Source organism: Dama dama, chromosome 20 (assembly GCF_033118175.1).
Source record: "Dama dama isolate Ldn47 chromosome 20, ASM3311817v1, whole genome shotgun sequence".
Classification (NCBI taxonomy): Eukaryota; Metazoa; Chordata; class Mammalia; order Artiodactyla; family Cervidae; genus Dama; species Dama dama.
Genome location: NC_083700.1, coordinates 49,897,534 through 49,911,231, shown reverse-complemented (window position 1 = coordinate 49,911,231; position 13,698 = coordinate 49,897,534). Strand labels below are relative to the sequence as shown.

General features: G+C 33.7%; 1 protein-coding gene across 1 annotated transcript in view; it reads left to right on the top strand.

Moving 5' to 3' along the window:
• CCDC18 (coiled-coil domain containing 18) overlaps positions 1-12,184 on the top strand; it is a 105,242-nt gene extending 93,058 nt beyond the window's left edge. The window contains exons 29-30 of the mRNA XM_061121356.1: positions 9,723-10,190; positions 12,083-12,184. Of these exons, the coding sequence (XP_060977339.1) occupies positions 9,723-10,190; positions 12,083-12,097 (483 nt within the window). The 3' untranslated portion in view covers positions 12,098-12,184. The remainder of the gene's footprint in view (positions 1-9,722; positions 10,191-12,082) is intronic.
• Positions 12,185-13,698: the final 1,514 nt, after the last annotated feature.

Sequence of the window (13,698 nt, the reverse complement as noted above, 5' to 3'; positions counted from 1 at the left end):
GATCGGGATGGGGAATACGTGTAAATCTATGGCTGATTCATGTCAATGTATGACAAAACCCACTGAAATGTTGTGAAGCGATTGGCCTCCAACTAATAATAAAAAATAAATAAATAAATAATTTAAAAAAAATAAAATACTTTTTATTGATACTGGAATATGTTGTTTTACAGTGTTTTAGTTTCTGATGTACAGCAAAGTGAATCAATTTTACACATACATATATCCACTCTTTTTTATTTTCCCTTTCCATCTAGGTCACCATAGAGCACTGTGTGGAATTCCCTTTGCTATACAATAGATTCTCATTAGTTATCTGTTTTACGTATGGTAATAAAGGAGGTAAATCCTGGGTGTTCATTGGAAGGACTGATGCTGAAGCTGAAACTCCAATACTTTGACCATCTCATGCGAAGAGTTGACTCGTTGGAAAAGACCCTGATGCTGGGAGGGATTGGGGGCCGGAGGAGGGGGGATGACAGAGGATGAGATGGCTGGGTGGCATCACTGACTCAATGGGCATGAGTTTGAGTAAACTCCGGGAGTTAGTAATGGACAGGGAGGTCTGGCGTGCTGCGATTCATGGGGACGCAAAGAGTCAGGCACGACTGAGCGACTGAACTGAACTAAATGTAAATATGTCAATTCCAGTCTCCCAATTCATCCCATCCCTCTTTCCTCCTTGATAACCGTAAGTTTGTTTTCTACATCAGTTGCTCTATTTCTGCTTTGTAAATAAGTTCATCTGTACCATTTTTATAGGTTCCATATACAAACAATATTATACAACATTTGTCTTTCTCTTTCTGACTTACTTTATCTCTGTATGACAATCGCTAGGCCCCTCCATGTCACTGCAAATGACATTATTTCATTCTCTTTATGGCTGAATAATATTGTATATATGTTCCACATCTTCTTTATTCATTCCTCTGTTGATGGACATTTAGGTTTCTTCCATGTCCTGGCTATTGTAAATAGTGCTGCAAGGTGCATGTATCTTTTAGATGATAGTTTTCTCCAGATATATGCCCAGGAATGGGATTGCTGGATCATATGGTAGCTCTACTTTTATTGTTTTAAGCAATCTCCACACTGGTTTCCTTAGTGTCTATACCGATTTACATTTCTACATGTATAGGAGAGTTCTCTTTTCTCCATTTATTGTTTGATTTTTTGATGAAAGCCATTCAGTTTGCTGTTATTTTTTGAAAATTTTTATACCTGTGTTTATCAGTGATACTGGCCTGTAATTTTCTTTTCTTGTCTGGTTTTGGTATTAGGATAATACTGGCATTATAAAATGAATTTGAAAATGTTCCCTCCTCTTTCTTTAGAAGATTTTGAGAAGGATTTGTGTTAATTCATAAACATTTGTTAGAATTTGCCAATAAAACCTTTTGGTGCTAGACTTCTGTTTGGGAGGTTTTTTAAAATTATTATTACTGATTCAATCTCCTTACTGGTAATTGGTCTAAGGAGATCTCACTTTGTATTTCTTCATTATTTGGTCTTGGTGGGTTGTATGTTTCTAAGACTTATCTCTTTTTTTCCTTGGCTGACCAATTTGTTACTGTATAATTGTTCATAGTAGTCCCTTATTATCCCTTATCTCTTTGGTATCAAGTTGTAACATCTCTTTCATTTCTGATTTTATTTAAATTCTCTCTTTTTCTCTTATTAAGCCTTGCTAATGGTTTGTCTATTGTGTTTATCTTTTTTAAGAACTCAGCTATTAGTTTCATTAATCTTTTATATTGTCTTTTTAGTCTCTTTATTTCCACTCTGATCTTTATTTCATTCATTCACCTAACTTTGGGCTTAGTTTGTTCTTCCTTTTCTGTTTCTTTAAGGTAGAAATTTAGGTTGTTTTATTGGTGTCTTTCTTGTTCCTTACTATATAAATACAGTGTTTATCACTATAAATTTCCTACTTGCATCTGCCTTTGCTATGTCCTGTAAGTTTTGGTTTACTATATTTCTATTTTAATTTGTCTGAAGATTTTTTTTATTTTTCTGTTCATTTATTTGTTTTATTTTTATTTATTTATTATTTATTTAATATTTATAATAATGCATAATATTTATAACAATTCTATAATATGTAAATTAATATATTAGTTAATATTGATATATTTATATAATATGTATATAATTATATAATGATATTACAGTCATTATATAATTATATACAATCATTATAGAATTATGTACAATCATACAACCATTATATAAATTTATATTAATATTAATAATTAACATTAATAATATAATTATATGATTGTTATAATAATATATACAATATGTGATAATATATAATATATAATTAATATATTTATAATAATTATTTATTTAATAATTATAACTATTTTGTTTACTATTTGTTTATTTTTTATTTATTTATTATTTTTTCTGTTGATTTCTTTGACATGATGGTAGTTACATCACATGTTGTTTAATCTCCACGTAATTGTGGGTTTTCCAGTTTTCTTCTTGTAATTAATTTCTGGTTTTATACCATTGTGGTTGGAAGATGGTTGATATGATTTTAATCTTCCTAAATTTGTTTTTGTTTTATTAATCTTCCTAAATTTATTAAGACTTGTTTTATGACTTAACATATGATCCATCCTGGAGAATGTTCCATATTCACTTGAGAAGGATAGGTACACTTCTGCCCTGTGTTGGATGGAATGTTCTGTAACTCTTAAGTCCATTTGGTCTAACTTATGGTTCAAGTCCAATGTTTTCATAATGATTTTTTGTATGGATGATCTATCTATTGATGAAACTAGGGTATTGAAGTCCCCTACATTAATATATGCTTATCTCTTTCTCCCTTGGTCTTTTAATACTTATTTTATATATTTGGGTGTTCCTGTGTTTCTTAGGTGCAAAATATATACAAATGTTATATTCTTTTGTTAGCTTGATTCCTTTAGCATTACATAATGACCTTCTTTGTCCCTTGTTACTTTTCCGGCTTAAAGTCCAGGAAGACACTTGTAATTTGGAACAGGCTTGAGGGAGTAGGTAGAGAAAGTGTCTTCTGGCCTCCCTGGTCTTTCAGGTGCCCCTTGTTGTTTGTTGTTCAGTAACCAAGTCATGTCTGTTTGTGACCCTATGGATTGCAGCACACGAGGCTTCCCTGTCCCCCATCATCTCCTGGAGTTTGCCTAAGTTCATGTCCAGTGATTCAGTGTCCATGATTCAGTGATGCCATCCAACCATCTCATCCTGTGTCACCCTCTTCTCCTGCCTTCACTCTTGCCCAGCATCAGGGTCTTTTGCAGTGAGTCAGCTGTTCACATCAGGTGACCAAGGTATTGGAACTTCAGCATCAGTTCTTCCAAAGAGTATTCAAGGTTGATTTCCTTTAAGATTGACTGATCTCCTTGCTTTCCAAGGGACTCTCAAGAGTCTTCTCCAGCACCACAGGTGCCCCAGATGCATGCTAAAATAGAAGCCTGACCTCTGGGCAGAAACTTTTAAAGTATGAAAATAGACCTATTTTGGAGAAAGACTGGAAGATGGGCATATCTTGCTTGCTTCTTCTGTACTGAATTCTAAGGTATTAGCCATGGTACGTCCTTGCAAGCCTGTTAAGAACTGCTTCTTTGTTTGCTATAATCCTGTGCGTCTCAGGGACGCAGGCCCCATTGGCTTTCACAGCTAAGTGTTTTGAAAACCCATTGCTCACATGGAAGTCTTAAAAGTTGGAACACTACATGTGGGATCCAAGCCCTTTACTCTTCAGGAAGAAACTGGAAGCCAGGTGTTCCTTCCCATTGTATAGCCTGTGCTTGGCATGGCCTTTGTGGCAAAAGTGAAGGCCAGCTTTCCTGTTAGTTTTGATGTGGGCTTTTCTCATTCACCCAATGTGTAGATGTTTCTCAGCTAGTTTTTTCAAAGGGAATTGTTCCTTGTATAGTTGTAGATTTCATCATTTGTACATGGAAGGAGATATGAAAGGAGCCTACATTGCCATCTTGGCCTGGCCAATTGAATCATGTTTACTTTAGAGGGTTTTAAAAAAAATTTTTGAACTATAAAAGTATGACAACTCATTTACAGGAGACTTGGAAAATACAGAACAAGATTACATATAGTTATACTATATATTATAATTTTTTAAGTAGATAAATTAAGATTTTTAGTTGGAGTTTCAATATCAAACTCTCAAAAATTAACAGAATGAGTATACAGAGAAGAAGGATATAGTAGACCTGAAAAGCTCTGTGAACCAATTAAACATAATTAAGATTTATACATTTTCACACATCAGTAGGATACAAATTATATTCAAGTTCCCATAGATTGTAAACTAGGAGACACTGAAACATATCCAAAGACATAAAACAAGGTTCAAAAATTTCATGGTCTAAAGGTATTGAAATCATAGAGTCAGTTCTGTTATCACTGTGGTATTATGTTAGAAATCAGTATCAAGGATATTTGAAAATAACCCATATATTTTCAAGTGCAATGTGACATTTACCAAAAGAGAGCGTCAACTTAGCCATCAAAAGCCTCAATTTAAAAAAAAAGCCTCAATAAAGTTAGACTGAAAAAAACAGATGGTAATTGCAGAGGAGAAAGCATTTAATGAGAAATTAATATAAAAATGAGAAATTAATATTAAAGATACTTTTTAAAAAATCCCATGAATTTGGAAGTTTAATGTCAGCTTTTAAATGATGGATGTATCTAAGAAGCCATAACAAGGAAAATTAGAAAATGTTTGTAATTGAATGAAAATGAAAAGAGAATTTACCAGCATTTGTTGCATGCAGCTGAAGTGGCTCAGTGAAATTAAATACAATGTGGAGTCTTGAATGAGGCATGAAAACAAATAATGGGCAGCATAAGATTTTGTGAGATTTGAACATCATCTGTACATTGGTTAATAACACTGTATCACTTGTTAATTTCCTGTGTTTTTTAAATAACATAGTATTTCTTTATATTCTCAGAATTGGATTAGAAGTTTCAAGCCTCATTCAATTTTTTTTTAAATCACTAAGATAATACATTTTCTGAACTTTTACCAGTAATACTAGATGCCAAAATACATGACATTATATCAAAGTTTTGAGTGAATATAAATTAGAACTCTAGCATTCTGTTCATACTAAACCAACCAAGTAGAATCAAAGTGTCATAAATTTAGCTAGGCAAAAATTCACAATTTTTCTAAAATATATATATTATACATACTATATATATATATGTTAAAAAAGCTTTTCTACTACACTTGATAACAGCTTGAGAAACAACAAAAAAGAGAGAAATTGGAAAACATAAGCTAAATGAAATGAGAGCATTTGACTATGAAACAGAAAACATGAATCAAACTATATAAAAGTAAAATATCATCATCATATAGTTCAGTTGTTTTTAAACATGGCTATTCATTAGAAATACATCTGGCACTTTGGAGAAGAGTAGCAATACCTGGGCACTTTTATTTTTCAAAAAATTTCAAGATAATTCTGATCTGCATCTGGATTTTAAACAGTGAATACAAGTTTTTCTGTTAAATGGTAATTTTAGTGATATAAAATTCTGTTCTTTTTAGTTGACCAATCATGATACAATAGTATTAAGCAAATAACAATTACATAACCATAATACTGAAAGATGTTTATCAGTTTTCATAGTCGATAGCCAGACAAAAAATAAAAAAGAATTACAATTGCAAGCCATAATGGAAACATAATTAACCTCACAATATGAAATAATTACATATAGTTTTGGGCATAGAGTGATATGGTAAGTGGAAGTGCATATGTGCACATGTTCTCATCCACCCATTCAGTCTATGTCTTTTGATTGGTGCATTTAATCCATTTACAGTTAAGGTAATTATCAATATGTATGATCCTCTGATTCTGTTGGGCTTCCCTGGTGGCTCTGACGGTAAAGGATCCACCTGTAATGTGGGAGACCCAGGTTCGATCCCTGGATTGAGAAGATCCCCTGGAGGAGAGCGTGGCAACCCACTCAAGTATTCTTGTCTGGAGAATCCCCATGGACAAAGGAGCCTGGCGGGCTACAGTCCATGGGGTCACAAAGAGTCTGACACGACTGAACAGCTAAGCACAGCACAGCACGTGATCCTATTACCATTTTCTTTTTTTCAATTTATTTTTTTATTGAAGGATAGTTGCTTTAAAGAATTTTGTTGTTTTCTGTCAAACCTCAACATGAATCAGCCATAGGTATAAATATATCCCCTCCCTTTTGAACCTCCCTCCCCTTTCCCTCCCCATCCCACCCCTCTAGGTTGATACAGAGCCCCTGTTTGAGTTTCCTGAGCCACACAGCAAATTCCCGTTGGCTACCTATTTTACGTATGGCCTATTACCATGTTCTTAATTGTTTTGGGTTTATTTTTTGTAGATCTTTTCTTTTGTGTTTCCTGCCTAGACAACTTCCTTTAGTATTTTTTGTAAAGTTGTTTTGGTGATGCTGAATTCTCTTAGTTTTGCTTGTCTGGAAAACTTTGGATTTCTATATCAAATCTGAATGAGAGTCTTGCTGGATAGATTATTCTCAGTTGTAGGTTCTTCCCTTTCATCGCTTTTAATGTATCATGCCATTCCCTTCTGGCTTGGAGAGTTTCTGTTAAGAAATCAGCTGATAACCTGATGGGAGTTCCCTTGAGGAGTATTTGTCATTTTTCCCTTATTGCTTTTAACATTTTATCTTTGTCTTTAATTTTTATCAGTTTGATTATTGTGTGTCTCGGTGTGTTTCTCCTTGTATTTTGCCTGGGACTCTCTGCATTTCCTGGACTTGGCTGACGATTTCCTTTCCCATATTGAGGAAGTTTTCAGCTGTTATCTCCAGATATTTTCTTGGGTCCCTTCTCTCTCTCTTTCTGGGATCACTATAATGTAAATGTTGTTGCATTAACTTAGACTGTCTTCATTTTTTTTTTCCATTCTTTTTTCTATATTCTGTTTTGTGGCAGTGATTTCCACCATTCTGTCTTCCAGGTCACTTACCTGTTCTTCTGCCTCTGTTATTGATTCCTTCTAGTGCATTGTTCATCTCTGTTTGTTTGTCCTTAGTTCTTCTAGACCTTTGGTAAACATTTGTTACATCTTCTCCATTGTTTTCGTGAGATCCTGGATCATCATCACTATCATTAGAAAATGCAAGATTATATTTAAAAAATATTTTTACTGGTTTTGAGTACATATGTGATTTTTCAGATAGACTCTTGCTAGTTATTCACCCCTATTGATCATGGCAGTTTATTCTTGAATTTGGAATTAATATCAGTATGATGCATATAAATAATTTAATATTAGTTCAAATTGCCAATATGTATGATTGTCAGCTAAGACCTTAAAAAAGACCAACCCCACTGATAGTTGTGAAGCAATAATGATTTTATAGTAAAGTGGAAGTTATCGAAAAGCAAAGAAACTCAATTATTACTATAGAAATATTTGTAATTATTATGCTGAGCACTTAAATTCCTTTTATAAAATGCTTGATATTGACTTACCTGGTAGTCCAGTTGCTAAGACTGCACTCGCAGTGCTCAGGGCCTCGGTTCTTTCCCTGGTCAGGAAACTAGATCCCACATACCACAAGTGAGTTCTCATGCTGCAACTAAAGATCCCATGTGTGGCAGCTAAGACCCAGCGCAGCCAAACACATGTGTTGTTTTTTTTTTTTTTTCTTTTTCAATGCTTAATATTCATAGTGCTACAGGAAAGTTGAATAAACAAAATCCAAAATTATGTTTCAGGTGAACCCTCTATACTTTTATTGAAATAGTAATATACTTAGTGTTCTGGGGATTTACAACATTTATATGAAATTATAAAACCTCATTGCAAAAAAATTGAATCTAAAAATTTTAGAGATTCTGCATAGTATATCTCTGTCACTTGTTAGTAGTAATCTCTGCTCACTTGTTAGATATTACCAATGAGATAAATATGGTGGTATTGCACTTATCAATTATTCAGAAGTGTGTAAATTCACCTACTTAGAAAGTTGTCAAAATATTCTCAGAATAGCAGCAATTCTTAAATGAACTATAGATACATAGATCTTAGAACATGTACCATGATTAGCCAGGATAGCAGGCAGAAAGTAGAATTTCTTTGTTTTCTGACAGTAGCTCTCCAAGTCAATTTAAGCTGGCTCTAAGGTCCAGTTTGGAGAGAAGTTAAGGAAGATAAGAGAAAAAGAAGAAAAACTAAGAGAAGAACAGAAGCTGGCATAAATGTAACAATTAAAAGTAACTATAAATAGTGGAAAGCTATTCACTGAAAGCAGCAGTAAATGACAAGAGAACAGAAACAGAAGTGAGGGAGAAGAGAAGAACACTGAGGCAACTGATCTTTTCAGTTTAATAGCCTAAAAAGTACTCTAGTATTTGAGTATGTCTGGAGTAAGGGCAAAGGTAAATCCATTTTCTGAAGGCCATAAAACATCAGTGTAGTATGGCCTGCTACAGTAAGGACCACAACAGTGAGCTGCTTTGAGTCTTAAGAAAAAGTTGAATTATGTTTAATGTATTTGATTTACTACATTTCTTCATGAAAGTTAGGTGTTGAACTCTAAGTTAAATGGAATCCTACTTATCTGAGATACCACATTTCTTAGTGTGACTGGATAACACACAGAAGTTTAAAAGAAACTTAAACTGCACATGACCTTATATATGTGAACTTTATAGTTATTTCATTGAATGATTGTGGTTATAAGAATGTGAATACAAAATGTTGCTTGAAAAAATTGGCATTTCTGCCACTTATAAATCAAATTTGCTTAGAATAAAGTGGTATAAAGACAGCAGAAGTGAAATATGCATTTTGTAATGCACACTGTGGTTATGACAGTTTTAGCTATAAGCACAGTATTTTTAGAAAGAATAGAAGCTATCAGTTTAAAAGTGACTGGTTTAGAAATATGTATCTTATGGATATTTGTAAGAAAAGGAGAATGTATTTGAACAGGGGACTATTGTACATATTGTATAACTTTTGAAATTAAAATGTCCTCCCTTAATTTTTTTGACTTGATTGCTTTTCAGTGTATGCAGTCTCAATTCTTGGGATCCCAAAGTTGGGTCACAGGACACAAATGAAGGACATGAAAAAACAGAAATGAAAAGTTTATTTATTAAGGATTGATTTATTAAATATTAATTATTTAAAGGCTTTTCTTTAAAAATTTTCTAGTAAAGGTTTCTTGTGATGATGACATATACAGCAAAGTAGCTCATATGCATTTACTTCCTATTAGAAATTCTGAAGGACGTTGTTTTTTATGTGTATATATGTTAGATTGACAAATGATTATGTACTTTTTTATACTTTTGCAAAAAAAAATTTATATGTAAGATTTCAGTCTTTAATAGAAATTTATATTATCATCAATACTCAGGAAAATTGTATGAGGAACATACAGTTTTCATGGAACTCCTTATATAGTTTAAACAAATGCTAATGACTATAGATAATTGTCCCAAAATGAAGGGTTTTAATGTTGTTTTAACGTTGTTTTAACTACATAGTTTTAACTACGTACTTTTAACGTAGTTAACAACCCTCATGAGTTGTTATAAAAAGGATTTCTGTACTGTACTAGAACAAAGTTTAACTTAGATGACTTCTAAGTCTATGATTTTCTAAGTAATTCATTTATTTAACAGATATGTAATCAGGACCTACTATGTACCAATTTTTCTGTAGGAATCAGAATTAACCAGATTACAAGCCAAAATTTCTGGACATGAAAGGGCAGAAGACATCAAATTTCTACCAGCCTCATTTACATCTCCAGTAGAAATTACGCCTGATATTCAAGATTCAAAATTAGCTAAGCATTCTCACACAGCTTTTTTCAAGTGTAGAAAACTGCGTCGCTCTATTAGTGCCAGTGATCTTAGTTTCAGAACTCATAGTGATGAAGATCTTTCTGAAGAATTACTACAGGACTTAAAAAAAATGCAATTGGAACAACCTTCAACATTAGAAGAAAGCCAGAGAGATCTAACTTATACCCAGTCAGACTCATTTAAACCTCTCACGTATGACCTCAATGATGATAATTCTGAGAATAATGACTTCAGTACTCTGAGTGGAATGCTAAGATACATAAACAAAGAAGTGCGACTATTAAAAAAATCTTCTATGCAAACAGGTGCTGGTTCAACTCAGGTATGTAACTTACGTTAGAAGTTATAATAATTTGTCTCCAATGAGGATCATTTTCTTTTTTTAAGGAAAAAATACATACATTTAAATAAAATACTCATGTCATTAGGTGATGTGCACAATTATTGAAAGTATGAAAAAACTCCTTGTAAGTTCAGAACAGTTTTACCTAGACAAGTAGAGTTGAAAATTTAGCTTTTAAAATTAATTTTTATTAAAATAGGCTAATATTTGCTCAAGTAGAATCTCTATACTTGATTAAAGACTAACTCTACCTCATATTAGGAAAGTATTTTTAACTCCAGAGTACTGGAGAATGTTTTTTGGAGTGCTAAAATTAGTTGTGTTCCTGGACTTCCTCGAAACCATTCTAGTAAAGATTATTAAGGTAGCCTTTTGTTTTGGTCGTAGGCTTCCATAGTGACTCAGAATATCATATTCACATGATTTTTCTACTTCCATTGTTTTTTGAACATACCATACTGAAGAGGCAACTTTATCGCTGCTACACATACATTACAGACTACTTGACATTGTTTATAAGCAGTTAATCTATAGTTTGCACACAAAAATAAAGATTTCTTTCAGGTAATTTCACCTTTTTTGAAATGTGCCTTTTCCTCATTTCAAGCATATCAAAGTAGGTTTGGTGGCCTACAATGTTTAAAAAGTGTTTTTTGAATGGATCCAAGACAGACTGTTGGAGCTTTTATTCATTTCTCCACATCCTTCCTTACATGATTAAAAAGAACTTAATTTGGAACTCCCTGTTGGCATAATGGGCTTCCCTGGTGGCTCAGATGGTAAAGAATTTGCCTGCGATGCGGGAGACCTGGGTTCAATCCCTGGGTTGGGAAGATCCCCTAAAGGAGGAAATGGCAGCCCACTCCAGTATTCTTGCCTGGAGAATCCCCACGGGCAGAGGAGCCTGTCAGGTTACAGTCCGTGGGGTCACAAAAAGTCAGACATGACTGAGCGACTAAGCACAGCAGCTAGCCCAGTGGTTAGGATTCCAGGCTTTGACTGGATTCACCCCCTGGTCAAGGAACTGAGATCCCACATTGTTAGTTTCCTTTCTTGGATTTTCTTAATGGTTAATTATTTTGTCAGTTCCATTCACAATAGAGCCTCTAGCAGAGTAGTATTTTGCTTTTGCTTTCAGGTTTTGACAAAAGCTTCAGAAACTCACAAAAAGTTACACACACATACAGTTTTGAACACAGGTTTCAAGAGTTCACACAAATGTCAAGTTAAAAACTCCTGCTTTAAAGCAGTGGAAGTGTTGTGAGTTAATTAGCTGATTCACAGTTTATCAGGAACTTGAAAGAAGTATTGTCTATCCATTTTGTTTTTAACAAAAAAAAAGCAGTTTTCAAAATACAGTCTGTATACCATGCTGTAAGATGAAAAATAAGAATTGAGAAAAAAAGAATGAAGTGGGAGTACAAGTAAATACCTAGAGACATGATAACATTTTCAAAGTCCTAGCCCAGGTAAAGATCAAGATATGACAAGAATATTTGACCTGTAGTTTTAGAATCTCCTGAGACATTTCCCTCTGTTTCTACTTCTCTATATTGTGCTGCTGCTTTGTACAAGCATTTCTGTCCTGTCTTTTTTCTTTCCTCCTCTGTTTTTCTCTCTTCTCTTTTTTTTCTCTCTTCTGTTTTTCATTGACTTTATCAATTTAATTTAATCTTTCACTCCCTCCTGACCACCCCCCAACCAGAATTGTTTGCATCCATGCAATCCATTACTGACTTTCTGATTCTTGTTTTTGCAATTGACTAAATATTTTCCACTCTTGTTTTAAATTATGCCCCTGATTATTACAGTGATTTTTTAATGTTAAATCATGATTTCAAATAATAATTTATTATTTTGCATTATTCCAGGGAGAAAATTTATAGTTAAAAGAAGATGTTGATGTGATGAAAAGTGGAAGTTTTGGTACTGTGTAGTGTTTACTTATTATATGTAGTTCCTACTTCATATAAACTGCTATTTTATTGCTTTTAAATAAATTTTATATTTTAAAATTTTTAAAGAAAGTTCTTTCTTTGAAAGCTTACTTATACTTTTTGTGAAAATTAATTCAATTTATTCATTATTCTGGTTTGAACTTGCTACTTTCCTTTATCTTTTACTTAGAAATCATTATTAAAATGCATAAGTACATTGAGTAACATATTTTCAATCAGACTGCCATATTATTTGCTTATTTTTCTAGTGATAATTTATTTTTAAAAGAAGTAATATGAATTTAGAGCTCATTCTGCCACAGGTTCATAATTGTACTAATAATAGCTAACTTTTGTTAAATGTTTACCACTTATCAGGTACTGTTTTAGGTTCTTCATATTTATTGACTCATTTAATCCACATAACAATCTTTAAAGTAGATATTACAGGCATACCTCAGAGATATTGCAGCTTTAGTTCCAGACCATTGCAAAAAAGCAGTAAACAAATCACAGTAAACAAACATAATTTGTTATGTTTACATAACTATGTATGTTAGTCTGTGTAGCATTATGTCTAAAAAAAAAATCAATGTACATGCCTTAATTTTAAAGTGCTTTTATTACTAAAAAATGCTGACCATTACCTGAGCCTTCAGCAAGTCATAATCTTTTTTTGGTGAAGGATCTTGCCTCTCTCTTGGTGGTTGCTGAAGGTTAGGGGTGACTGTGGCAATTTCTTGAAATAAGACAACAATGAAGATTGTCACATTGATTGACTCGCTCTTTAACAAACAATTCTCTGTAACATACAGTGCTGTTTGATAACATTACCAACAGTAGGACTTCTTTCAGAACTGGATTCAATTCTCTCAAATCCCACTTTATCAGCTAAGTTTATGTGATATTCTAAGTCCTTTGTTGTCATTTCAACAAGCTTTACAGCATCTTCACCAGGAGTAGGTTCTATTCCAAGAAACTACTCTCTTTGCTCATCCATAAGAAGTAACCATTCTTTCATTTTGAGATTGTGGCAGTTCCATCAAAACTTCAGTTTGGTTCAGTTGCTCAATCATGTCTGACTCTTTGCAACCCCATGGACTACAGCATGTCAGGCTTCCAGGTCCTGGAGCTTGCTCAAACTCAAGTCCATTGAGTTGGTGATACCATCCAACCATCTCATCTTCTGTCGTCCCCTTCTCCTCCCGCCCTCAATCTTTCCCAGCATCGGGGTCTTTTCCAAGGAGTCAGTTCTTCGCATCAGGTGGCCAAAGTATTGGAGCTTCAGCTTCAGCATTAGTCCTTCCAATAAATATTCAAGACTGATTTCCTTCAGGATTGACTGGTTGGATCTCCTTGCAGTCCAAGGGACTCTCAAGAGTCTTCTCCAACACCACAGTTCAAAAGCATCAATTCTTCAGTACTCAGCTTTCTTTATAATCAAACTCTCACATCCATACATGGGGAAGGCAATGGCACCCCACTCCAGTACTCTTGCCTGGAGAATCCCAGGAACGGAGGAGCATGGTGGGCTGCCATCTATGGGGTTG